General features: G+C 39.7%; 2 protein-coding genes across 4 annotated transcripts; one reads left to right on the top strand and one right to left on the bottom strand.

Moving 5' to 3' along the window:
- Positions 1-8,174: 8,174 nt before the first annotated feature.
- cks1b (CDC28 protein kinase regulatory subunit 1B) lies at positions 8,175-10,174 on the bottom strand. The gene is made up of 4 exons (XM_080864000.1): positions 10,019-10,174; positions 9,745-9,812; positions 9,455-9,582; positions 8,175-8,903 (listed from the first exon to the last, which is right to left on the bottom strand). The coding sequence occupies exons 2-4, from the start codon at positions 9,801-9,803 to the stop codon at positions 8,854-8,856; spliced, it is 237 nt and encodes a 78-aa protein (XP_080720126.1). The 5' UTR covers positions 9,804-9,812; positions 10,019-10,174; the 3' UTR covers positions 8,175-8,853.
- A 2,683-nt stretch (positions 10,175-12,857) lies between these two features.
- Positions 12,858-25,775, top strand: pbxip1a (pre-B-cell leukemia homeobox interacting protein 1a). 3 transcript variants are annotated; one of them, XM_080863909.1, is made up of 10 exons: positions 12,858-12,985; positions 13,761-13,889; positions 15,105-15,189; positions 15,286-15,353; positions 17,701-18,340; positions 21,081-21,314; positions 22,498-22,541; positions 22,667-22,762; positions 22,921-23,101; positions 23,223-25,774. In XM_080863909.1, exons 2-10 carry the CDS (start codon positions 13,818-13,820, stop codon positions 24,437-24,439), a joined length of 2,637 nt encoding a protein of 878 aa, XP_080720035.1. In that variant the 5' UTR covers positions 12,858-12,985; positions 13,761-13,817; the 3' UTR covers positions 24,440-25,774. The 3 variants fall into 3 exon arrangements, with proteins under 3 accessions (XP_080720035.1, XP_080720036.1, XP_080720034.1); XM_080863910.1 differs by having other exon boundaries at positions 12,862-12,972; positions 23,223-25,775; XM_080863908.1 differs by having other exon boundaries at positions 12,870-13,227.
- The last annotated feature ends 232 nt before the right edge of the window (positions 25,776-26,007 follow it).

Raw genomic sequence — 26,007 nt, 5'->3', positions numbered from 1 at the left:
CACGCCACACATCTGTTTTATGAAATATTTGCTGTCATGTTGCATAAACATTTCGATTTGGTGTCCTAATCTAGTATGTACGATGGTGTAACAGTTCTAATCAATCACTGCTATCACAATCCAAAGTGAAATACCATTTTTACTGCTTTACTTGTTTAATTAACCAAGCCTTTACAGAATTAACACAAGATTAATGATTGAGTGAATATAAGCTCTATCTGTAAAGAGTAACTTAGCACCAGACTGACAAGTAGCACCTTCACTACAGTAGGTGGATGTTTGAACTCTGAGCACGTTTTGAATCCTTGAAATGGGTGTTTCCATTTTACCATCTTTATTGCAAAAAATCAGATGTGACGAGGAAGTGCAAGTCTGACTGGGACTTGTGATTGACTAGTTGTTAGCTAATGAGCATCCACTTTAGCTAATAACTAATCAATCACAGAAGAGACTAGTCAGTCACTGATGGACATAGTTGGATGCAGAAAGGACTGCAATTACCCCTGAAAAAAATTTGTACAGCAGATGTTCCTGACTGGCCAGCACTTCTGAAACACACACACACACACACACACACACACACACACACACACACACACACACACGTCTGGTTTGCTATCCTCATGGGGACATCCCATTGACATAATGCTTTCCCTAGCCACTTACCCTAACCCTAACAATCAAAAATAACCTAATCCTGACCTTTACCCTAAACCTAACCATAACCCAATTGTAACCCTGACACGAAAACCACATTTTGAGTGAGAAAAGGGGACCTGGATTTTGGTCCAGTATAGTAAATTTCAGATTTTGGTCCCCACCCAGATAGTAAGAACCTGTACGCACGCACGCACGCACGCACGCACCACAAGAGAAACTTATCTCAAATCACATTGTGCACCATTTCAAGGAAACATGTTGTTCGACCCAGAAAAAGCAGAAAAACAATATTGTGCACCGTTTTCAGATTGAACATGCCCCAGGTGAGCTGTTGCACCTATAAACACACCCAACAGTGATGTCACAGGGTCATGGAGCCCAACTGTGCATCGTTCAAGAGGACGAGGCATTAAACGTCAGGAGGTCAGCAAAAATGTTTTCAGACAGTTTTTCTGCAGAGAGGAATTTTTAGCAGAGCCAAAAGAAAATCACCACTATTGAAATAATAGTTGAGGCTTACCACTAAGGAATAATATTGGTCAACAAAACAGCAGAAATAACAAGAAAATTCATCAAGTGCTGTCAAACAGGAAACTGACCAACGGCCAACTGTACATGGAACAATGGAACAATACTTATTATGCTGTCACCCAAGGCCCAAATCTGAGCCATGGAAAAAAATGGGTATGAGGTTAGAATTTAACTAAAAATTGCTCTGTTTAAAATGCTGGATCAGCGCAGCACTGATACACAACACTGAGATAACTTTGCTTTGTAGAAATAGGTTGTTTCAGCCCTATGTTTATATTACTGTTGGGGTTACTAGACCAAAGTAAAATATAATTATCTTTACATTGAGTTATAGAAGTTTTGAAAGTAAGATATTCACCTGAGGCTTCCTGTGTTTTGTTCATTTTCTACATTTAGACTGAAAGGGAAAGATGCAAAAGGGAAAATGCAATTTATCATCGGGCAATGGCAATTTTTGTACAAATGGGAAACGTGTCAGACATGCTTAATTTTCTTGTAACTAATGGTACAGACACGGTCAGTTCAGCAGTTGTTAGTTTAAAAAAAAAAAGATTTTCTGAGAAGATCCATGGGCGATCGTGGCTCAAGAGTTGGCAGTTCGTCTTTTAATCGGAAGGCTGCCGGTTCGAGCCCCGGCTCGGACAGTCTCGGTCGTTGTGTCCTTCGGCAAGACACTTCACACGTTGCCTACTGGTGGTGGTCAGAGGGCCCGGTGGCGCCAGCGTCCGGCAGCCTCGCCTCTGTCAGTGCGCCCCAGGGCAGCTGTGGCTACAATGTAGCATCACCAGTGTGTGTGAATGGCTGAATGTAGTGTAAAGCGCTTTGGAGTCCTTAGGGACTAAGTAAAGTGCTATACAAATACAGGCCATTTACCAAGATTCAGGTTGGGTGGGGGCCTCTGTCTGGAGTTTCTAACTTCACTGTTGACTTCGGAAATTTAGGTTAAAAAAGAGAAAGTTTACATTAATCAACAAAAACTTTGTTTGATAAATGCGGGAGAGTCTGGGCCGTGAGCTTCCACAACTTTTTCTGTAATTTTACACATTTATCATGTAGAAAAACTGAGGGGTGCTGTTGAAATGTGTGTAGTTAAACACCTTCACACAAGTGGATTTTCACTTTAAGTGGGCTGTATGTAGCCCTCTATGCAAAATGAGTTTGACATCTCTGGTCTACACGCTGGTGGTGGCAGAGGTGAAGCAGGTGGAGACTTAGACAAGGACCTCTATTTGTGATGGAGAGGAGGTGGGTGGCATGATTGAAAGTCTGAAAAGCAGAATGACTGAAAGGCAGTGAGATTTTAAGCACACAAGACAGAAGCTGATTAGCTCATAGAAGGTGGATAAGGTGGCGACTGGGTCAGAGTGATGACAAGTTTGACAGCGTGAGAACCAGAAGTGATGTAAAGAATAGATTAGCAGCTCAAACACCCAGGAATGCAACCAGATGTGTCAATACAGGTCCTTCCTACAGTTTGGTATTAACAAATAATCTTGACATAAAATGTAGCTGTCATGATGTCAGCCATTGCTTTCTGAATTCCCGTCTTAAAGCCTTTAAATGAGCGTTTCCATTTTTACCATCCTGGTTTCAAAAAAATCAGGCAGAACAAAAGCGGTTCTGCCTGGGATTAGTCGTTAGCTAATAAGCGTGCACTTTCATACCACAGATAACACTGTTTTACATAATAGACTTCATTTTGTATTCAATCTGTTCCAAAACGAGTGACTAGATCAAAAACTCATCAGTAGAGGTCAATACAGAAAACAGTTTTCTCATTGACTTCCATAGGATCAAAGTCTTTACTAATGGTGAATAGTTGTCCTTCTCTACCTCTGCGATGTAGTAACAACCACCTCTCACCTAATGTCAGGTGAAATTGGTTTCAGCCATCCCACGATCCAAGCTAGATTACATGAAATCTAAAACTGCTTTAGTAATCATTTCTAAATTAATTTCAAGGAAAAAAATACTGAGTGCCAGTTTTTGAATTTGAATTAGAACATATGCAGCATCTTTGGGTTTTAGGATGGCTAGTCAGGGAAACAGAAAAATCTGAACACAAGTGTTTGTTTGACATTTTCTAAACCAAATTATTCATGAATTATATGTGAGGAGAATCTGAAGCTTACTCAATAATGAAAATTATCGATGTTTGAAGCTCTAATTTCAGCTTCCATTTACTCCGTGTTTCCTTCCTGGACTTGAAGTCAGGGTGAAATAATCTCCTCCTCTAAAAATGACCACAGTTATATTAGTAATAATATTATAAGGCGCTGACTGGTCGAGTTTCAGTGAAAAGGTCGTCGGCCTCATAAGCTGGTTCACCATTTTATTTTGAGAGTACAGTGTAGGTTACCATTTACCTTTAAGATTCCACAGGAACCAATTTTCAGCATGATTCATAGATATCTGGCCCAGAGTCAAGGTTTTTTTTCCTCCTTAAGGCGCCAAACGTCTTATTCTGCCCACTACACGTCTCTGAATCTCAGCAGGAGGCACAGATTGCTGGCCATCATATCCTAGTTATTACCTGTAAAACATTTCACAGAAACTGCGAGACATTTTGCTGTAATTCAAGAAACATTTTCTTTCTTCCATTACCTCTGACTTCCAAAGTTGTGTAGTTTCTACCCACAGTGTGCGATTGTTGCCATGAGCTGCTTTCACCCACTGTTAGTCTGCATGCGTCGGGGACCTGCACACTAACACGTTTGCTTTTAACCACAGAGACACTACAAGCCTACAGTTCAGAGATGGTTTTAAAAATGTGATTCATGCAAACATAAGATTTAGATTAATTCTAATATAACACTGAGTCAGACATTTGTGTTTATTTTCTGTGTTCATTGCAGAATATATGCAAGATACCTGCTTTATACCTGTGTTGCACTGCCCCCCACAGTCCAAAGTGTGCAACTATGATTTTGTGGATGGTTGCAGAAACATTTTGACACGATGCTGTATTTGATGAGAGGGTTCTTTTTCATTTGTTTCTCTGTGAATGAGTCCATCACTTTGTGACTAAAACCATTCAGCTTAAGGCATCTGGTGCGGATGGTAAACACCTGTTATTCACATTTCTTTGTTCTCAGAAATGACCGATTTTTGACTGCCAAAACCAGGGGTGTCAATATTTTATCATGTGCAGCTCAATTTGCCCTTAAATGGACCACACCAGTGAATCAGAGTGTTTCCTAATAACCTACAGTATTGTGCAATAAGTAAAACCCCTCGTTTTACTTCCAATGAGCCAGACTTTGGTGAAAACGCAACTTTCTTTCGGATAAGCGGAGGAAAAAAGGATAAGAGGCAGGCCTACAAAACAATCTACAGGAGATGACTAGTATCTGAAAGCCATGTCTTTAAGAAATTAGGGAAAATGTTTGGCTGAACTATGCCAAATTACACAAGAAATGAACTGAGAATAAGTAAAAGCAGCTCTCAGGAAGTGATAAATTCAAAAATCCAAATTTTGGTTCAAATGATTCTCAATATGTGCAGAGGTCAGAGAGGTACAACAGTGTCTATAGCCATCTTTAGAACACGATGGAGGTTCGGTCATGGTTTAGTGCTCCATTTCAGCCAGCAGTGTCCATGATCTTGTTAAAATTGACAAAAAACATTATGCACAGAGAAAAATGATCATTTGTATCAGCACGTGCAATGCTATCTGGAGTTTCATTTTTCAGCATGACAATGGTTCCGAGCCAGTGCAGTAAATGCACACCTGGATAGAAAAACACACACTGGAACACTATCAGTCATAGACTGGCCTCCCAGAGTGTGGGATAACCATGACAGAGAGCAGAAAAAAGGCAGCCAATATCCAAGGAAGAGCTTTAATTGTCCTCTGAGAAGCCTGTAGAAGTATTCCTGAAGATTACTTACTGTAGTTCCATTTATGTTTCAATAAATCTCGTGTCTCACGTTCCCTGGCAAAATACAAAGAAATGAAGTGTGACGCAAGACGTTTCACTGTACTATATTAAAAAACATTAAAAACAACTGTCAAGTGTTTCCCACAATAATCACCTGGACATTGTCTTGTAATTAAAACCCGAAAAGTTCGATTAATTCTCACACACACACACACACACACAAATTGTTGTTATGGACCAACAATTTCTATGGTAAATATGAAAAAGTGTCATTTAATAGAATACTAGTGGTAAATACCTGTCATTGGCTCGGTCTGTGATTTACTTATATTTTCATACATCCATATTTTCATATAGGATGCCAGATGTCTTCGTCAGTGAGAAATCTGTAAAACTGAACATTGTTGCATTGTAGGAAACTCAACCGAACGCTTATGTTAAGAGGGAAAATTCATTTTTAACCTGCTCTGATTTCCTCCATGAAACTGAGGCGTTCTCACCTTTCATCTTAGCGACCTCTTTCAACTTCACGCAACATCCCTCCTGAAGTTTTCACAACAGCTCTGTTTTTTCAAACCTGGAAATTTTAAAGCTGGAGGGATTTGATTTTAGATGCACAGTGATTCTAATTGTGTACAGTTAGTAGAGCTAAAGTTATTAGGCAAACAAAAATTTACTTTTTTTTTAAGTCAGCAATGCAGTAAGCTAGAATTTCTCCAGTTTCTTGATAGCATCATTGTAGCATTATTCTTTGAAAGTCTGTTTATAGTTTCTCAGAATCTTACACTTTAGAGATCAAATGATCAAAAAATAATAATCAGAATAAGGGAGAGAAAAAGTACTAGTTAGGCTATTTGACAAATGGACCTATTAAAATTCTGCTGTCAAGTATCAAACTCAGTATTTTGCTGTTGCCATCTGCTTGTTTGAAACAAAGACATGACAAATGAGGGGCAGAGAAACTGAAGGATACTCCACTGTCATGGGCTGGTGACTTTTTAGTCACGTAGCAGAGTATACCATTCTTTCAATTTCAAATGTGTTCCAATTGAAAGACAAAGTCAGACATCCGGACTTCCCAAATTTGAGCTGGAACGTCCCTTCAAGTCGACTTCCTACTCGTAAAGTCAGCGAAGCCACACCAACCACGTCTTTCCTATCCAAGAGGGGAGGAGTGTATAAAAAATAAAATTAAAAAAAAATAGTAAAACTGTAGAACATGTAATCTGTGCCTCCACCATCATGTATTTGTGACTCACTAAACCATACAAAGAGTAGCAAGTAGGCTCTATCTTGTAACATTTTCCTCACTGCTACTACTGACATCCAACTTCTGAACACAGCACAATTTTCCTTTTTGACCCTAACAGGTGCTATAATATATAAAATGAACACCATGTTGTATTAAATAAGACTTTAAAATACCGATTTACGCCACAAACATTTCAGGAAAGCATTTACTGAGGTCACAGATCAATAAAACAAAAGGGACATCACCTCATTAATTTCATTACATTCTCACTTTTTTTTTTTTTTTTTTTTTTTTTTAAAAACGCTGAAGGCCATTGGGAAGAACGCAGGTTTAAGCCTCTCTTCAGATCTTGAAGCTACAACATTCTTGCTCTAGTGAAGCAAGTCTTACACCACTCACCCTATCAAGGCTTTTTTGTCTCTAAACTCAAGCAGCTAAAGTTGGTTCATAAATAACAAAACAAGTCCTCTGAATTATTCAGCCTCATTTCTGGTTTTGATCCCTGTGGTTAAAACCCCCAGTACAACAATAATCCATTAACCTTTTACACAGAGCATAACTGCTAAATGTGTGGCAAACATTGTGCCCGTCTCTCCCTTTATGTAAGTACACCATCGTAACAACATGCACGTTCAGGAAAACACTCCCAGAGAAAGCAACTCTTAGATGAGACACATGCTGCACATTAAGCAGCAGGAACTGGTGGTGGTTTGTAAGCAACTAATAAGAAAAATGAGAGTCTAGTCACAGTGTCAGACAACAGATGCAGTATGACTGCCACTGGAAGAACACCAACTGTGCACCATAATGCCACAAGTCAGCTGTCTGGCACACAAGTCTATTTTGTGAGATCACACTTTAATCTAGCGGGGTTTGCCACACTACAGTACGACAGGTAAGGCAAGCTTCTTTTATATTAAAAAAAAAAGTGTACATTTGCCAATTTGAAAGCAGCTATAATTCGCACTTAATTGAGCAGCACAATAAGTCAGTCTTGGGTCCAAGGCTTTTTTTTTTGGGGGGGAGACGACTAACTATACAAACTGAAAAGATGCAATTTTAAAAAAATAAATAAAAAATTGCATACTGACTGCTACTAACTATAGATGAGACCAAATATTGGCAAGGTAATATGCATCGTGAATAGAAAATTTTAATGCTACAGGCATCAGTGTGTTATCGGATTATTTTAGCCCACACAGCAGAACCATGTCAATTTATCAGGATTATAGAGGCTAACCTGGTTCAGAATGGGCCTCTGGGGGATAACTTCCACAACATTAAGTGTGATTGATCAGCCTTCAGTTGATGTGTAGGTGGATGTCAGCTGGAAGTCACCGACATTATATACATATTTGGAGAAGATGGAGTTGCTGTTTCTTTGCAATCATTTTGTATGGGTTATTTGCCTTTTGGGGAAACATCAAAACTCCCTATGCAGTAAAAACCTTATCAAACGCATCACTCATTCAGTGCTTCAACCAATGCAATAAGTTGTTCATGGAGATGTTTTTTTTCAGGATCTGATGGAGTTAAAGTATTAAGGTTTGCATACTATGGTGCAAAAGTCAGTTAATTGGTAGGTTTCCAGTTATGAGCTCCAAAAATCTTGTTGCTTCTTCCTGTAGCAATTGTGAATTTCAAGATAAGCCATCGAGTGCTTCATACAGATTTGTTTCCTCACATAAACTGACACCAAAATAGATTTATTGAATTCAACTCTGCTCGAGCTGAAAATGTCACAAAACTCCATGTTGTAAAGATTTCCCCCCACCAACCTCATTCAGGTTCATGCTGCATTTGAGATCAGTAAACCAGCCACTTTGCCACTATCAAAACACAAGTCCACATTAAGATTTAAAAGATTACATTTATTTCAGAAAGGGCAAAACATTTCATAAATACTGAGCAGCTCATTGGTATAGACCCAGACATTAAGCCAGAACTAATATACATGCTTGAGAAAACTGGATCAAGACTAGAATCTATCCAACTCAAATGCAGGCTTTCCCTCATCTGCATATGGCAAAATGTCATTAAATGCCAGTCTACAGTGTCATTTTAACCAAGCAGCAACATGAGACTTTGAAACCTTGATTTGTGGCTTCAAAGTCCAACTCAATTTAGGATCCAACTATTCTGCTAGAGCTCAACCCAGAAAGCACTTATAATAACTCAAATGGTTGATCAAGTTTCACTCCCCACATCTTACAGCAATTGTTCTAAAAAGCTGGAAAAATCCAAGCATGTTCACAAGATGGACAGGTTAAGTCAAAAAGGACAGTTTAAGCTGAATTGAAGGTTTCTGGCAAACGTCGTGTTGCTCTTAACACATGCAGAAGTCTTTTCCCCAAATAGGTGGGTCATAGTTTTTTCCTTCAACACAATCCATTCCATAATCACTGTTCATAAATGCAGCAGTCCTTCTCCAGGTCCAGCATAATCAGCCGACATGGCAATCAGAGCATGGTGATGAGTTGATATGCGACATGGTAGACTGATGTCCCTGAAGGACCCAGAGAATCTCCTTTATGATTTTGGGTTGGGCAGAGGGCGTCGGAACAGCAAGATGTGTGGCTCTGGAGGAGGAACACCAAGAAAGTTTCATTATCTTGTGCAAAGTAGCAATTTAAGTCTTGGGGGGGGGGGGGCAAGCACATCTCTTGTAACTCTTAATTAAAAATAGGGCGTGCCAGCCGTTTTTTGTTTGTTTGTTTTTTTTAATTTGGGCCACAAAATCCAGTAGCAATGACATCTAGTCTGCATCACCTCAACTGCAGAAACCTAAGTTTTAAATTACTTTGTTTATTTAAATGTTAAATTATTCTCTTCTGTAAAATTAAATTCCTTGTTTTAGACTACTGATTGGTCACCTACACCACCTGGTCATTCTCAGAGCTTTAGTTAAAGGTAACGTCACAGAGTGAGAAAAACAATAGTGGTCAAAGTGATCAGCTGCAGTTTTAGTCTAATTGTGAGTTGGCCTTTGCTGCAAAATGATCACCATGAACTATTACAACTTGTCTCAAGTTTCAGTTCAATATGATCAACAAGCTACACCACCATACACCCACCAGCAAGCACAAATTACCAAACCAATATTTAAAATCATGACGCTGTGAGTTATTACCTGGTTGGTGAATCATGTAATGCACCCATCCTTGACTCTGTTGGACACCAAGGTTTCTCCACTCGGTCTCCGACATAAGATGGGTTTTGGGAACACGCTTGGCAAGCTCTTTGGGTAGCATTACATGCCTGCGGGGGAAAAAAAGGTAGTATTACATTCTCAACGCAGTTGCGTTGGGCATTAAAAAATACTCATGATGTGTCGTGTAATGAGCTGAAGCCATCTTCTTCAAAGAGTCATCTTAATAAACCTTAATGTAACTGCATGTCGTAAAAGCATGCCTTACGTACCTGTACTCGTATTTGTCGTCGTCATATTTGTCAGAGTAGTAGATCTGTTTGTGAGACATGGTGGTACCCTGTGGGAAATGTGTTTTAAACATTAACGGTCACAATTAGAGAAAAAGGAAAGAAGCTAAAAGAAGGCTACATGAGTGTAGCTATGCTATAGCCGTTCAAGCTAGGTCGACGAGACTTTAAAACATGTGTGCGTATTTATCGTCTTAAAATCAAAGTATGTGTTGTTGTCAACGCCCAATACGAATAGTTAAGTTTAAGAACTTACCTTTTGTTTTGTTTTTTCTAATTAACTTTCCCAGAGATTTTAAAAAAGCCAACTATTCCAGTTATTTCGCATCCGACAGCGACGATTTGTTTGCTCTCTCTTTGTTTCCCTCTCGAATGTCTGCGAGCCCGCTTTTCACCGTTCAAATAGACCTCGCCTCGTCCTATTGGTCAATACGACCGAAAAACTCGTCTGCTATTGGTTACTTCTATCTGTCGCAGGACATTAACGTAACTTCTTTGATTTCCTAATTCGTCATCAGGGTGGAAAAATCTGGGGAAAAAACAAAAAACAAAAAAACAAACATTCCATTTCAGTCCAAAGTTCGACCACAATTCTGTCCTGACATGCTTTGGTGTGATTACATAACCAGTCCCAGACTGAGCTTATAATCGTTTTTAGCGGTGATATCGTGAGAAAGTTTTAAGCCTATTATAGTTTTTGACACTGTTTTATTCAATTGAGAGAAAGGTGACGTCAACAAGGTTTCTTCTTATTTTAGCTCTAAATTTTTAACATTTCAAACGGTTTTACTTCAGTTCGTTTCCATGCATTTTCTCATTGTATCTTAGTTTTTATTTTATAAGCGTTTATATTATACAAGTTTCCGTATTTTTTTTTTATTAGTAGTAGTAGCAGTAGTAGTAGTTTATTTTTTTTATATAATTAAACAGATAACACTGTGAGCATGTGGAAGAGAGCCTGGAGAGGTGGAGGTCTGCAGGTAGTAAAGATGGATGACTTTTACATACTTTGGGATCAACCGTCCAAAACAATAGACTTTGCACAATAGAGCTGAAGAACGTGTAGGTGGAGAAGATTGATATGTGAAGAAAGAATAGCATCGAGAATGAAGGTTAGAGAGGGAAGGATGAGATGGTTTGGAGATATTCAGAGGAGGGATAGTGGATATATTGGGCAAAGTTACTGAATATGGAGCTGCCAGAAAGAGGAAGACCTCAGAGATTATTCATGTATGTAGCAACATTAGTTTTAGTTAACCAGCCTATAATTTATAGTCTAATGTTATCATTTCCGCACCTATGGACATTTTCAACACCCTACATGTGTATCTAGAATCTCTTAATTTTTTACTTCTAAATAAATTCTAAACTGACCTTTGCCCTGAAATCTCACCCAGTCTCACCAAGTTTTTCTAGCTCACTTTAGCTTGGCCTGCAGTACTTCTGTGAGGATTCTTGGGCTTAAGTCCCTCCTACTTAGGGGCTTAAAACTTTCCTTTTTAATCAAGCTCACATCAGGGACAGATCATGTGACCCTGAGCCACCCCTTATTTATGCTGGCTGCCCATTATACTAAGCAATCCTCTGCTTTTCTCTCTTTCACTCTCCAGTTATTAATATATGCCACCATCACGTTATTGTCTTTGTACCCTCTCTTTCCCGTAGTTTGTCCATTGTCCTCTCTGTGTTTTTCTCCTGAGCTGAATGTTCTCTTATCCCCCAAGCCTGCAGAGTATTTATTGTTATATTGTTTGCAGTGGCTTTGTGCTCTTCTTTTCTCACTCCACTGTCAGATGGCCACCCTCCCTGAGCTTTGTTCTGTGCAAGATTTCTTCCTGTTAGTAATGAAGGTTTCTCTCCCAATGCACTGTCCTCATTTGCTTGCACAAATGAATGTTTTTTTGTCTTTAATATTGTAAGGCGAGGTTGTTATATTACAATGTAAGAGTCCTGGGATTACTTTTGTTGCTAATGTGCATTACAGTATGCACAATATAAATAAAATCTAAGAGATCCATCTTTATGCAAAAGTGTTTCCCTATTTCCTGACTTTTCCCTCTTATTTGTCACACTTACATGTTTAAATTGTAATATTAGACAAAGATAACATGAGCAAATAAAAAATGCAGCATTTAAATGATGACTTCAGATATTAAGGGGAAAAAACTATCCAAACCTAGCCCTATGTGAAAGAAAGAATTGCTCCCTAAACCTAATAACGGGTTATTAATGCAATTCCTTTATCACACAGGGCCAGGTAGGTTTGGATAACTTTTCGCCTTAATATTTGAAATCACCCCTTAAAAACAGCATTTTGTATTTACTAGTGTTATTTTTCTCTGATATATATATATTTTTGATGATCTGAAACAAGTAGGTGTGACAAAAAAAAGAAGGAAGGAGGGCAAATACCTTTTTACACCACTGTATGTGTACATTTACCTCTGGGGATAGACCACCAGAGTAAACATACTACACACACACACACACACACACATATATATATATATACATATATATATATATATATATACATATATATATATATATATATATATATATATATATATATATATATATATATATATATATATATATATATATATATTTACACGCTACCATTTCTCCCCAACAATCAGTTATGTAGTTATGTGATTGTTGTTGTTTGATTTAGGAGTACAGAGGTGTAAGAAGGAAAGTGCTTATCCAGAGAAAACACTTAAATTACTAATTTTAGAGGAGAAGGGGTCAGATGATGAAATGAATGCCCACATTGGAGCAATAGTGGGAAAGGGGTTGTCCACTCTGGCAAGTCCCGTACAAATATAGTTCAGCAGACGTGTCAGTGAGCGACTGGTGGCTCCTGTATATGTGTGTGTATCTTGTGGGATCACACATGAACTTGTATTATTATAAACCAAGGAGAAAGAGCCGGGACCATCACCTGCCACTTTCACCTGCGTGCGTCAATCAAGCTGGGATGCACGTCGCTTTCCTGACGCGACACTTTTATCCGATTGGTCCAGCCATGATTCGGGGGCGGGTGCTCCCGCGGCTTTGGTGAAATCCCATTGGATGTGAGACACGTTGGTCGACGTGACGCTACTTGGAATTCCCGAAGTTCCCAAGTTCAGAGGAGAGGAGCTGTGCTCGTGCTAAACAAAACAAAAGCAAAGCCCTTTGAAGTGGAAAACGCCGAGCGACTCAAGTGTGAGCACGCGGGGTAAATAAACGTCTTGTTCGCGTTTGCGGTGATGGAGCCGAGCTCGTGTCGGGGGCAGCCTGCTTAACAGCTGGGCCTGAGTGAGAACGCGGAAGAGTGGGAGTGGGAAATTCAGCCAACCATCCTTTGTTTACCATCATGAGTGAACCTTGAATTTGGTTGCTACAACAACCACAGCCGCCCAGCATTTACCTCTTATAAGAGCAAATCAGAACCTTAGCGCGCGCTAGCGTTGCCGATAAGTGAGTATTGACCTTTATTTGCATGCTTGGATCAATGAAGTACCCGTACAGTTTGGGGGGGGGCTTGACCATTTTTGGGCATTTAACTGCTGCACAGATTGACTGGATGAATGGATTTGAATGAATGGCTGGCTGGAAATAGCAGTAGCGATGAATGCAGTCAGGAGATTCTTGTTTTCTGCACTGACTGAAGCCTTTGTTTCACTGCGCAGCGGTGTATTATGGATGCCTCCGTTACATAACTTGAATCAGCGACAATCTGCTCTTTATCCCGTTTCCGTTTGCAAGGTTTTAACTGTGCCACAACTGCGCGATTCTGGCCTCTTTTACCGTAGTTTAAAAAAAATTGCATGCGGATGCTGCATAAAATCACACACGGCTCATCGAGTTTTATGCATATTTTTTAATGTTCTCAACTGCGCCTTATGCACCTGAACACGTTGTAGTCGGGTTATTGCATGTTGATAATGAGGCTCACATGTGTGCATTAGGCGTGCTCGCTGAAGACACGTTGTTTTTGTCGTCATATGCAGGATTTTTAAAGCTCAATCTGTCCCGTGTGCTGTGCCAAGTTAAGCCTGACGGGGGCGATGTCTGACAGCAGCAACAGCACAGGCAGCACAGGCTCCTCCACCAACAGCTGGACCCTCCTCTCCCCGGAGGTAAGACGAGATGAGCATAGCTAAGGAAAGTCTGGGTATCATTTGGAGCACCATGATTATTATCCTGCTCCATGAATACTGGTTCATTTATAATTTGTCTTGTCCTAACCTGCAGCCCAGAGCTGCTTAAAGTGGGAAACATCCTGGTGAATGTTTGCAGAGCGCCAAATTGTGCCTCATCAGGCAGATAATGTGCACAGTTCAGATGAAAATAGGATTTATTTCACTTTGGCCTTTTGTCTATGCTTTATTTATACTATTCTAGCAGTTCTCATACTTTATCCAGTAATGTACCCCTCTGGAATAGCTTTCTATGCCACTTGGCTATCTGACCAGCACAAGGTATTTATAGCAAGCAAATATCCCAGTATACACTGTGCCAACTAAGATAATATTGTAGTCACACTGAACTGAGTCTTTCTGGTATGTTGCACCTCAGATTTAGTGACACACATGTGCTTGCACTTCGCTGTGAACCGTTGTCATTCTCAGTGGCAGAGAGGCAACTGCAGTCAGTCGGTGTGATATCCAGCATCAGGGTTTTTGAGTCATGAAAGAAAAGCTGCAGTGGTTTCAATCACAAATTTCTGTTAATCATTAAATATCAAAAACGGGCTTCCCACTCACAGTGACCACACTGAGGTTTAACAGCAGGTAAGAGGTGGCAAAACAGAAGTACTGAATGTAAAATGTATTTTTTTTTATTGAAGTCATTACTGTTTAATTGTTTCTAGAACTATATATAACTGGCTTTTAATTCAGCTTTTATATCAACAACTTGTATCCCATACAGTACTCAACTTCACAGTTGTTTTTTTGTGTGTGTATTAGCTCAGTATGCAAGCATGACTTGGCCTGTAGTAAGGCTGCTGTGGTTTTAGGAAAACCTTGTGTTACGCTGAGAGGTGTTACTAATATTTTACCCAGCCTCGTTTGTTAGGATAGAAAAACCAATGACAGCTGCATGGATATTATTTTGTCAGTTTGGGTTGGAGAATGTGTAAAAGCTCATCAGACAGTAGTTTGACTGTGATTTGTAGCTTTTGTTATCAAATATTTCAAGATCATTACAGGAAAATCTGACTCCATAATTAATTGGTAAGCAGTGCCAGTTGTAATCATTGGTGAGTGTGAATGCTACTCTAAATGTCAAGGTTATGGCTACAGGTGTAAATTTTTACCAGCTGGTTCTCATTAGGTCTTCTCACTCAACAGGAAGCTGCCATTGAGAATGTCGGGCCCGTGGATGATGGCACAGAGAGCCTGGGGGATGTCCCCAGTCTCTCAGAGGAGGTGGCAGGTACTGACAAGTCAACATATCTGCCTGGTGTCTAAAGCTTTGACCTTTTCTTGGGTTCTACATCTTTGTTTTTGCATTGTGTCGGTGTTATTTCAGGAGCTGCTGTGGAGTTCAAACCCGTTGGTATCCCCATAGAAACTGTACTATCTGAAGAAGGCCACCAGGTTAGTAACTACGCAGGAGTTCATTAAGAAGACAAAAATTCAATCACATCATATTTAGACTTACCAACTGTGCCAAATGTATTGCTGCTTGACAGATCATAGCTGAGAGCCAGAATATCATCTTCTTTTCTGAGTTTCATAGCTGCTCAGAAGGTGCAGCTCCACCTACTTTACCACAGTGTGTAACCTCAGGGTATTTTTGCACATCAGGATAGATTTAAGGGGGGGGGGACACATCTGCAAAAAAAGTAGGAGCGCTTCCTGGATTCAAGTTGTTTGTGTGAGGAGGTCTTTGGAAGTGATCTATGATTTAAAACCCCAAGCTCTCTATAAATAAATATCATGCCTTTCTTCTCATAACATGGTCACATTTCACCTAACAGGTTTCAAGCTTAAACCTTAGGAATTTTTCAAATCTTTTTATCTGTATCTTATCTTCCGATCCACCGTTTAAGAGAAATAGAGCTTCGTCTCATAAAGCTTTATGCAAGATCTCTGAATTATATTTAAAAAAAAGCTTAAGCTATGCCTCCCTATTTCCAAATAGAGCTTTTCATTATGTTAGCCTCTAATTTCAACTCTTACTTTGCAATTTTGTCTGCGTTCCCATTGCCCTCCACGCTAACATGAGCATAAGTCCAGCAGGACTTTACACTCATGCCTACTCCATGTATTCTGACTATTTTTGTAAGTATTTCCTTCAAATATTTACCTCTGATTGTTTCTTTTGACTTTAAACTACCAAGGACTGCTGGTACACAGTCTCAATAACTCATAAATCAGGTCTTCTGATATAGCAGGTCTACAACTGTAGCACCTGTTTCTGCTGTAAGTACAGTTAGTCTGTCTGTAGTCTTTTTCATATGACTGCACCTAATTCATACACATACACTGCCACCCGAAATCCAGTAGTAACTACTGGCGTTACCGGTAATATCCTTTCACTACAAATCTGATTAGCACAACAAATTGAAGGAACAGATGGTTATAATAATTCCTGTTTACACCGTAAAAATAAAAATAAACATCCAGTGTTATTCATATTTCTACCAGTGAATTTTCTCTTTCACTTCAGTCTATAGTGGGCACCAAAATATCCATGGGCAAATATAAGTCCACACACAGAATTTGGCCCATACTCTATATAAACAACAGCTTAACTCCTCAACCTTTCTGTTGCTTTGAATGCTCTCAACAATCACACAGCATCTACCCAATATGCAGCTGACAGCTTTGATAGACTTACATGTAAATGAACGTTCATCAACTTGCACCAGCAGCACATTAGTAGGAGTTTAATGTATTAAGAAGGCCCGAAGACGTCTAGAAGTGATTACTTTGTACAGTATGACATTAAAACTTAAGCTGCATTATCTAACCTTCTCTTCCTGGTAAAGAACACATAGCATGACTTCATCACTCATATTTTAAAACCACAGTCATATGACCACCTTTCTATCTTAAATGTTTACCCCTTAAAAGCCTGTAAGGAGTAACCCTTGAAGCTCTTTTCTGAACTTTACAGATGCCTGAAAAATGAATAAATAAAAATTTAACATTTTGATTTTAAAACCTGTAAATAGAATACGAGTAATGATTCATCTCTCTTCATCAACATAAAACTATTGCTCACTATTTCTACCAACATTTATACAATTTAATGTATCATTCTGTTAAACATAATAGGACTAATAGCACAACCTTGGGGAGTACAGTTTGTAATCTCAAAATTCTCACAGAAAAATGACCTTTAATAATGACTTTGCATCCCTGCCTGCATCAAGACACTGAAAGGAGAAAACATAACAGTAGACATTGTGTTGTCTTTAAGTAAACTTAAAAAAAAGTTACAACTGCTTCAGTCTTACTGTCATGCTCATTCAATATCAATTAAAGGGTTATTAAAATTGTCAAAGTAATCCTGGGCAGCATCACTTAATGAAAGAGAAATACTGTAAACGATACTGTTTGCAGGGAAATAACCTCAATAACATGTAAAAGTCGCTGCACTTTATCAAAAAATAAAATAGAAAATAACAGCCAGCAAGTTATATTAGTGATCATTGTTATGCAATAAGAAGTTTAATAAATTGTACACAGAGAATGACTTTCTCGATTCTTGCACGTGAGTGTTACTCGTTAACACTTTGAGCAACAAATGAAGTCCTCGTAGTCAGGGTGTTTTTTCATTCATTCATGACATTTCTAAACAAACATCTCATTAGTAGACGTGTTTAAAATATCTTGTGCAGGAACAGTCAACACTGAAGTATTTAACAGTTTAACCACCACTCTGTTATTTGAAGGTTAATTAAAATGTCAGTTACACTTTTGTCCTTGTCATCAGGTGTGTCAAGAGACCTCTCCAGAGTCCAGTGAGGGTCCTGTCCCTTCTAGTCCATCCCGTATGAGCCCTCTCCCACCCAGCCTTCTTGACCCACCAGATCCGTATTTGGAGAGTCAGCCTCCAGTTATCCATGACATTGTAACCAGTTCTCCCAGTGACAATGAGCACCTAGGTGCCATGCCATTTGTCACCAACATTGACATGGGGGCTCCACTGGATATTCCAACTGTTGAAGTCCCCCCATTCGAGTCCGAGGAGTCCTGCTCTGCACCTCTGATTATTGAGATCCCCATCTCTGCAGAGCATGAGCTCCAGAAGCCTGTTGATGTTGGACTGATTCCTGCGAGTCCTCCTGGGGAGAGTCAAGTCTTCAGTGCTGAACCCGAGGTTAACATCCCCACCGAGACCCTTACAGCCACGGATCCCCTGTCTCATGTTGAAGCTGATATCAGCTTTGTTCCAGACAGCACAGAGTCACAAAGCCCAGTCCCCGAGAGCCTGGTGACAGAACATCCTACTGATGAAAGTCCTGCACCAGAGACTGTTGGTTCAGCTGAGGCAGATGAGGAGGCGGCTGTTAAAAATGAGCCTGCAAAGCCATCGGAGCCAGTGAGACAAGATGAGAGAGACGATGAAGAAGGTATTTGATTATCCTACATAAGCGTTTCAGTAAATGTAAAGGCACTCGCACAGTATTCCCAAATCCAGCCAGGCACACACGGCTGTGTATTCTACTTTTCTTTGATTTTTTTTTTTTTTTTTCTCAGTAGAAATAGATTCTTTCAAAATAATCTTCACATGAGATTATTAGTGATGGCAAAAACAGTGTTATTGGAAATCCACAGTAAAGCCATGGTATGCAAATAGCTTCAAGCACGCAACCTCATTTTAAGAGCTAAATCAAAGAGTGTGGAAGATCCTGCTATGATGTATTCTTTGAGTCCTGCAAAATTTATTTTCTAAAACTTAAATTTAAAATCTTCTTTTAGATGAGAGTTGAGATATCTTTTTTTCAACAAGCAGGACAAAAGATTAATAAAATTAGAGATGTAACAGAAAAAAGAAAACTAGCGCAATAAGAAAATGTAATTAAACAACACAAGTTTCTCATTTCTGGGGAACCGGTCTTCTTATCCACTGTGGGAAATGTACACCAGAGGCTGAAGTCAGGGCAAAAATTTGTTGTTGGAGTCTTGTGAACGTCTGTCTCCTCTTTCTGTGTGCAGTGAGAAATATACATTACTGTGCAAAAGTCTTCATTTCTTTATATTCTACTAGAAAAATAAGAAATAAGTGCAGTGATTTTCAAAATATGCACTAACATTAAATGAAAATACAACATGCTAACGAGGCTAAAGGTCAGTATATGGTATGACCACCATCTTCACCATAGCCTCTCTTTGGCAAGCGTTCTTCTTTAAGTGGTCTTCAGGAATAGTATCTCCGCAAGGACATTCAAAGCTCTTCTTTGGATGTAGGCTGCCTTTTGTTCTGTTCTCCCACACTGCTTCATTAATGGTGAGGTCCGGGCTCTGGGGAGGCCAATCCATGGCTGATAGTGTTTCACTGTGTTTTTCTATCCAGGTATGCGTTTACTTCACTGGTAGCGTGTTTGAGATAATTGTCATGATTAAAATTAAGTTGTTTCAAATTAGACATTTTCCAGATGAATACTGCAGGTGAATTAAAATCTTTACTGTGTTCAGAATTTCATCCGATTTTACAAGATTACCAACACTACTGGCCAAAATGAGGCCCCATCACAAAGCCTCCACCATGTTTTACAGCCATCTGTAAAATATGGTGGCTTTCTGTCTCTCTTCCACAGCATGTCTTTTATCCTGTCTTCCTTTTCTCACCCAACCGGTCGCGGCAGATGGCCCCGCCCCTCCCTGAGCCTGGTTCTGTCGAAGTTTCTTCCTGTTAAAAGGGAGCTTTTCCTTCCCACTGTTGCCAAAGTGCTTGCTCATAGGGGGTCATATGACTGTTGGGTTTTTCTCTGTATGTATTATTGTAGAGTCTCAAGGCAACTGTAGTTGTGAGTTGGCGCTGTATAAATAAAATTAAATTGACTTGAATAGACACTCACTGTTGCACCTCTCTCCTAACCTCCTCTGTACATATTGGTGACAATTTGAAATAGAAATGTGGATTCATCACTACAAAAGAACTGTTGCCAGTGATTTTTCAGTCCAGGTCTTGTGTAATTTGGCATAATTCTGGCTTTTCTCTTTTTTCTTCATTAAGAATGTTTTCTTGACAGCCATCCTTCCGCTAAGACTACTTCTGTTGAGACTTTAGTGAACAGTAGATGGATCAACTGAGGTCCTGTGTCAGGGCTTTATCTGTTTCTTCCTCTACTGTAGATACTTTTTTTTTTCTTCATTTGTCCTCCCCTCATCCACTTTTAGTTTCTTTTAAGGATACACTGCACACTATGCTTATAAGTTTTCAGCTAATAGCTCTTTAGGAATTGTCTTGTTAGTGCAAAATTTTCTGTTTTATGTCTATTAAATCAGGACTTTTGCACAGTTCAGTATGTGAACCTCCCTTTCTTTGTTGTCAGTTAATCTTAAACCCAAACAACTGTAAAATGTCTTTTAATAATGGATGTCTTAAAGCTTGATTTTGACACAGTAACCCTTTTTTATTCTCAATCCCAAGATAAGATGACATTTTAAGTCAACGTTGTACCTGTGTGTAACAATATTACAGCTGATCTTATTTGTAAAGTGACATACAGCGAGCATCCTGCCTTTAAATATTTGCATCTGGGTCCCAGGCTCTGAGGCTCTTAGCAGGTTTTCCAAGCTGCCTCTGCAGCTTTTGAGGAAAGTAAGTGGTGCTTTATAATAGGAACAAGTTGATAAAAGCAGAAAAATGAGAGAATTTGTTAACATGTTTCTTATCTATGTCTCGCTAGCAGCTGGAAAGCGATTTATCAGTATGACAGGAGAGCCCACACCCCGCTGAGAAAATGATGAAACCCCCATGCATGAAATTACTGTTGTTGTAATTTAGTGAGAAAATGTCATCCATTCTGAGAACCAGCAGTCGCTTTTTTTGTCAGACACTTTTCACATGCTGTTTACACGCTGTTGTGTTTTGCAGCTCATTTGCTCACTTAGAGTCTGGTATTCTGCGTGAGGAAGTCGCCAGCACATAATTATTCACTTCTGACAAAAATGCCACAGATGTTGAGATGATTTGTTGAAGTAACTCCAGCCCACAGTTGAATACATGTGGTTTAGGTTTAGGCACATTATCATCATCTGTCACAAAAATACAACAGAAAACGTGACAGATCTTTGCTGTCTTGCCATTTCTTTCTCATGCTTAGAATTTCTTCTTATTTCCTTCTTACATTTTTCCTTTCTTAGAGCCTTCCATTAGGTATGACTCGGGTGACGCTGGCAGCTTTGATGATGGGCTGCGGCGGAGAAATGTGCCCACCTTTGAGGCACAGAGACCAAGAACATCAGACGAGGAGGATGAGGAAGAGGAAGTAGAATTCAAGCTGGCTGAGAAGAAGGAGGAAAAGCCATGGTTCTCCTTGAACAAATGCATTGTAGGTGCTCTGGTCTTGCTATTTCTAGGTTCCCTCTTTCTCTCAGGTCAGTTCCTCTCATAACTAAGGTAGCTAGCTTGGTTCTGCTTTTATTGTTTGATTTAGTGCAGTATTGTGGCTACAATTTGTATGCTGCACATTAACAGTAAGAGTGAATGCTTTAATACCATAAATTATAATATTTATAGAACTGTGCAAAAATCTTGAGCCACACTGTATCTTTAAACTTTGCTTTAAAGTGCTTTTGAGCAATAGTTCTCAGGTTTTCCTGACTATTTTCAGAGTCCTCTGGCCTATGAATCATTCAAGCATAAACGGACGAACCAGTGTTTTGTCTGCACACAACCGAAAAGAAAACAACGGTTTTTATGAGCAGCCTGATGCAAAAAACAGATAATTTTTTTCCCATTTCTTTACATGAATCTTCAAAAAACAACTTTCAGACTTTTTGGAATTGTACAAGCTCTGTTTTTGTCTCATATGCCGTGTTTTGGTATATGTTTGTGTCCCATCAAAACATAAAGAAAAGAGGGGTTGGCTCAAGACTTTAGCACAGCACTGTATGTTAAAATGTCAGAAAATAAACTGTGATCTTCCTACGCAGCATCAGAGTTTGGCAGTGTTAGGCAGCATTAAGAGTTTAGAGTAAATATTGCCATAAATTTCCATCATTTCACAGTTTCTGTTTGACAATGACAGTATTTACAAGTTACATAAGCACCTTTATTTGCTGTTGTCAGCAATAGTTAGATGTCTGCTTTCAGATCTTGTTGACTAAGCTCTACTATGTCAACAGGCTTCCACAGTGACCTGGATAATGGTAGGTCCAGAGCTAAAGATAAGGCAGCAGTGTAAGCTTCTGCGCTCACTGGCTAATGCTCAATAGCTTGCCCAAGCACTTATCTGGGCTGACAGTTGATGCTGCAGCAGCAGAAAAAGGCAAATAACATGCATTCTGAATTTTAACGCTCCTTATAATATTTTTGAAGGACTCACTGAATGTTTTCTGGGGTTTAAATTAAATGGGAAGGTGTCTAATGCAGTCACACTGTGTTGAAGGCAAAATTTATTAATGAAATGGAAAAGAAAAACAGTTGGTGTGGCGTGCAGTGAGTGGCCTGAGCTCATAAAGTTCACTTGAGCATCTTGAAAGGCAGCATGGCAGTTGTGTGTCAGTGAAAGTGCCTGTGGAAGGACTCGTTCTAAAACGTTGTTTTCCTGTCTGACAGGTGACTTTGATGCCTCCGATCTGAGTGATGCAGAACAAAGCCAGGTCTGTTTCCACAGATTCCTACTTCACATGATCATGTGATATGAAAATTTTAAAAACAAACATAAAGAAATAGACATTTTAAAAAAATATGTGTTCTATTCATGTGCCAATGATTTTAAATCCAGGACGGGCTTAGCAGTGATCCACAGGATATGAAAGAGCTATTGGATAAACTGACACAGGAAAACCAACAAATCATTCAGCTAGAGGCACAACTTCAGGTCAGTATGGAGTCACACTGATGCTAATTATTTAGTTTTAATTGGTTTTATGATGTTTCAATGAATGTTTTTAATTGTTAAACAACTTGCGCAGCACCTTAATTTACCTACAGCTTTGTCCACGTTATAAACTGTCACTATTTGACCATATTTTTCAGTCTAAGAAAGAAGAACTTGACTCAGCACTGAAGGCGTTAGCAGCAAGTGGCGATAAAAAGGGTGAAGCAGATCTGGAAAAAGAAAATGCAAAGCTGAAGGAGGAGCTGTCATCTCTGCCAGAGCTGAAGAAAGAGCTCGAGACTCTCAGAGCCAGAGTGACTGAACTCAGCCAGCTCACAGGTATAATGTGGCGACTACATCGCCCTTTAAGTTTATACTTATTGAACGTATCCTGCATGCATAGAGACACGCTGGTAACGACCAAGGTCATTTTAAGTTTGATATATTAAATCCTTCACAGCTGATCAGGAAATACTTCCAGCTGCATCTAGTTCGGCCCCACAGCCTGAAGACAAAGATGGTCAAAGTAACCAGAAAACACCTGGACCAGAGAGGGGGAGGGATGCAAAGCAGGGAGGAAGGCTGAAGGAAGAACTCCATCGGCAGAAGGTTCTTTTGGAGGAGAGCAAGAAAAGGCTGGACGCAATGAAAAAAGATGGAGGCAAGAGAAAACAGGTCAGGGATCACTTGGAGGAGATCCAAAGGAAACTCTCCAAAGAAGTTGAGATGTGGGGGAAGAAGAAGCCCCAGGAGTCCAAATGGAAAGGGAACAAAGGCAAACACAATGAGCGGGACCACTACAAGAAAGAGGAGAGGGGAGGAGAGAAAGGGTGGAAGCACAACAACGAGGGAGAATGGAGGGATAAAGAAGAGAAGAAGCAGAGAAAGGTGGAAAAAGAGTGGAAAGATAAGGAGGGCGAATGGAGGCACAAAGACGAGAGGGGGGGACGAGGAAAAAAAGAGTGGAAAGACAAGAAGGAGGAAGACTGGAGGCATAAAGATGAGAGGGAGCAAAGAGGAGAAAAACAGTGGAAAGACAGCAAAGAGGAAGGGTGGAGAGACAAAGAGGAGAAGAATGAGAAAGACTGGAAGCCTCAAAAGCAAAACTCTCATAAAGAGGCTTGGAGGAAACACCAGGACGAGTGGGAGAGCAAGAAGGGTGAGAGGAGAATGGACAGAGAGGAGAGGAGGAAGGAGAAACCGTGGCACAGCCGGTCTGCTAAAAACCACCAGCACCAACATCACCATCAGCAGCCCCGCCATCCTCATCAGCACCACAACAACGATTTCTGGAGAGACCAGGAGCAAAAGCTCCAACGCAATGTCCGTCCCCAGCTGGGCTGTACTTCCGTGGAGGACTGTGCCAGCAAGGAGGGGCTCTATCCAGTGGAGCTGTCAGAGTTTGAGGAACTTCTGGAGGGCTACCTGAGCAAGCTTGAAAGGTCATCATCAGAGAGCAAGGATAGGTTCAGGAGGCTGACCGCAGACTACTTTGAGGACGGCGTGTTCATCCACGACAGGATTCGTTTCAGCGACTTTGCTGAGGACGTGGCAGACATTTTGGAAGACATGGTGGATGTTTTAGAGGGCGACGGGAAGAAGGACGACGACTCCCTGGAGGAGGAGATGGAGGAGTTTGAGCGAGAAGCCCTGTGGAAGTTTGCTGCCACGGCTTAAAAAAACAGCTGCAGAGAGGAAACCAGTGGTGGTTTTATAGGACATTTCTTGCCTTCGGAGCTGTAATAGTAGTAGCTTCTGGCACAGAGTGGTTGTGCCTCTCATAAACATGTCTCTCTGAGTCTGTAATTATAAGCTAGACTTGTATTTGTCATCTTGGACTTAGTCGTTGTTACCTACCTCTGTCGAGTCATGCCTCCTAAAGCAAAGTCCTTCAGTAATGTGTCGTGTGAATTTCCTCTGCTGTTTAGTGATTTACACACGTGTAGTGCATGTTACAGTTCATTATAATGTCAGTTTAAATTGATCACACAGATCACAGAAGATGGTATTTGCAAATAACCATCAGCACAACTTATATACCGTTATATAAGTTGTGAATAGAAAAAAAGGGGGGGGGGGGGGGGGGTTATTTATGTCATTTTATCTTGTATGGGAGCCTGACTAATCTCTACTCCAAGCAGGTTAAAAAAATACTAGAATGTTTTTGCAGATAGCATTTATCCCTGCTCGGGTGTGACTGTCCAATCCCAGAGGATGAGATCGTGGTCCTTTCAGTGATAACAATCAGATCAGGTCGGACCAGTTTTCTGTCAGCAGCGCTTTATTTGGCCAAACACACACAGAGGACTGCCTGAGAGGGCCTGATTTCTAGATTTGAAGAACTTTTCCATCCTCTTGGCCGACGGCAGACGTGTGGAACAACCAGGAACCAGTTTGTGCTGCTCAAGAAAAAAAAAAAAGCAATAGCCATAGTTAAGTTGAACATTGCTAAATCACTTTAGCACTTTTCTCAAACATATGAGAACCGTCTTTTTTTTAATTTTCTGTTTCCAATTAGATTTATTTTAAATAGGCATTTTTTTGGGGGGGGGGGGGGGGGTTAGGACAGGTTTTTTTTTGTTTGTTTGTTTGTTTGTTTGGTAGTGTATCCATGGAGACTGCTAACACCGCTACTCTTACTCAGTATCCCACAATCTGACCCATATGGAAAAGATATATATAAATCTTATAAAGTTTGTATCTGTCTTGTGTGAAACTTGTATGAAAAGCATACAAGAGTGAAAACAGATATAAGATCCCTTGAAAAATTATATAATGAAACTTGTATGTTTTGGATACTTACTAAAACAATATATGAAAGTAATGAGAAAGTGGCCACTTTCATGAGTAAATCATGTAAGTTTTTACTATTTCTTTTCCATATGGGGAGTACAATTAGAGAGGTTAGTGAGCTGAAATAGTTTCATTTACTTAATCTGTTAATTTGCCAAAATGAAATTGGCAACAAAACAAACATATATATATATATATATATATATATATATATATATATATTTATATTTTTTTTTTTTTTTTTTTTTTTTTTTTTTTTCCTTTTTTCTCACGCATAGATTTGAAGTGGCATGCGTGACAGTGACCTAGACATAGCTTTGTTGTTTTTAGGTGATATAAATAAGCACGAAAAAAAAAAAACATGTTATTTTTAATTTTATTTTAGTGTAGGTAGGTGAACCAGCACAAAGCAAAGTCCAAAATATATTTCAGAATTACTTTAAAATTGTGAA

The sequence above is a fragment of the Rhamphochromis sp. 'chilingali' genome, assembly GCF_963969265.1.
Source record: "Rhamphochromis sp. 'chilingali' genome assembly, chromosome: 17".
Classification (NCBI taxonomy): Eukaryota; Metazoa; Chordata; class Actinopteri; order Cichliformes; family Cichlidae; genus Rhamphochromis; species Rhamphochromis sp. 'chilingali'.
Note: the sequence above shows the minus strand (reverse complement) of the source record. Positions and strands in the feature narration are given on the sequence as shown.

Coding starts and splice junctions, on each gene's coding strand:
- cks1b (XM_080864000.1), bottom strand. CDS start 9,803: ATGTCTCACAAACAGATCTACTACTCTGACAAATATGACGACGACAAA. Junction 9,583..9,744: donor GACGACAAATACGAGTACAG/GTACGTAAGGCA, acceptor TTTCCCCCGCAG/GCATGTAATGCTACCCAAAG. Junction 8,904..9,454: donor TTACATGATTCACCAACCAG/GTAATAACTCAC, acceptor TTCCTCCTCCAG/AGCCACACATCTTGCTGTTC.
- pbxip1a (XM_080863910.1), top strand. CDS start 13,818: ATGTCTGACAGCAGCAACAGCACAGGCAGCACAGGCTCCTCCACCAAC. Junction 18,341..21,080: donor TGAGAGAGACGATGAAGAAG/GTATTTGATTAT, acceptor TTCCTTTCTTAG/AGCCTTCCATTAGGTATGAC. Junction 21,315..22,497: donor AGGTTCCCTCTTTCTCTCAG/GTCAGTTCCTCT, acceptor CCTGTCTGACAG/GTGACTTTGATGCCTCCGAT.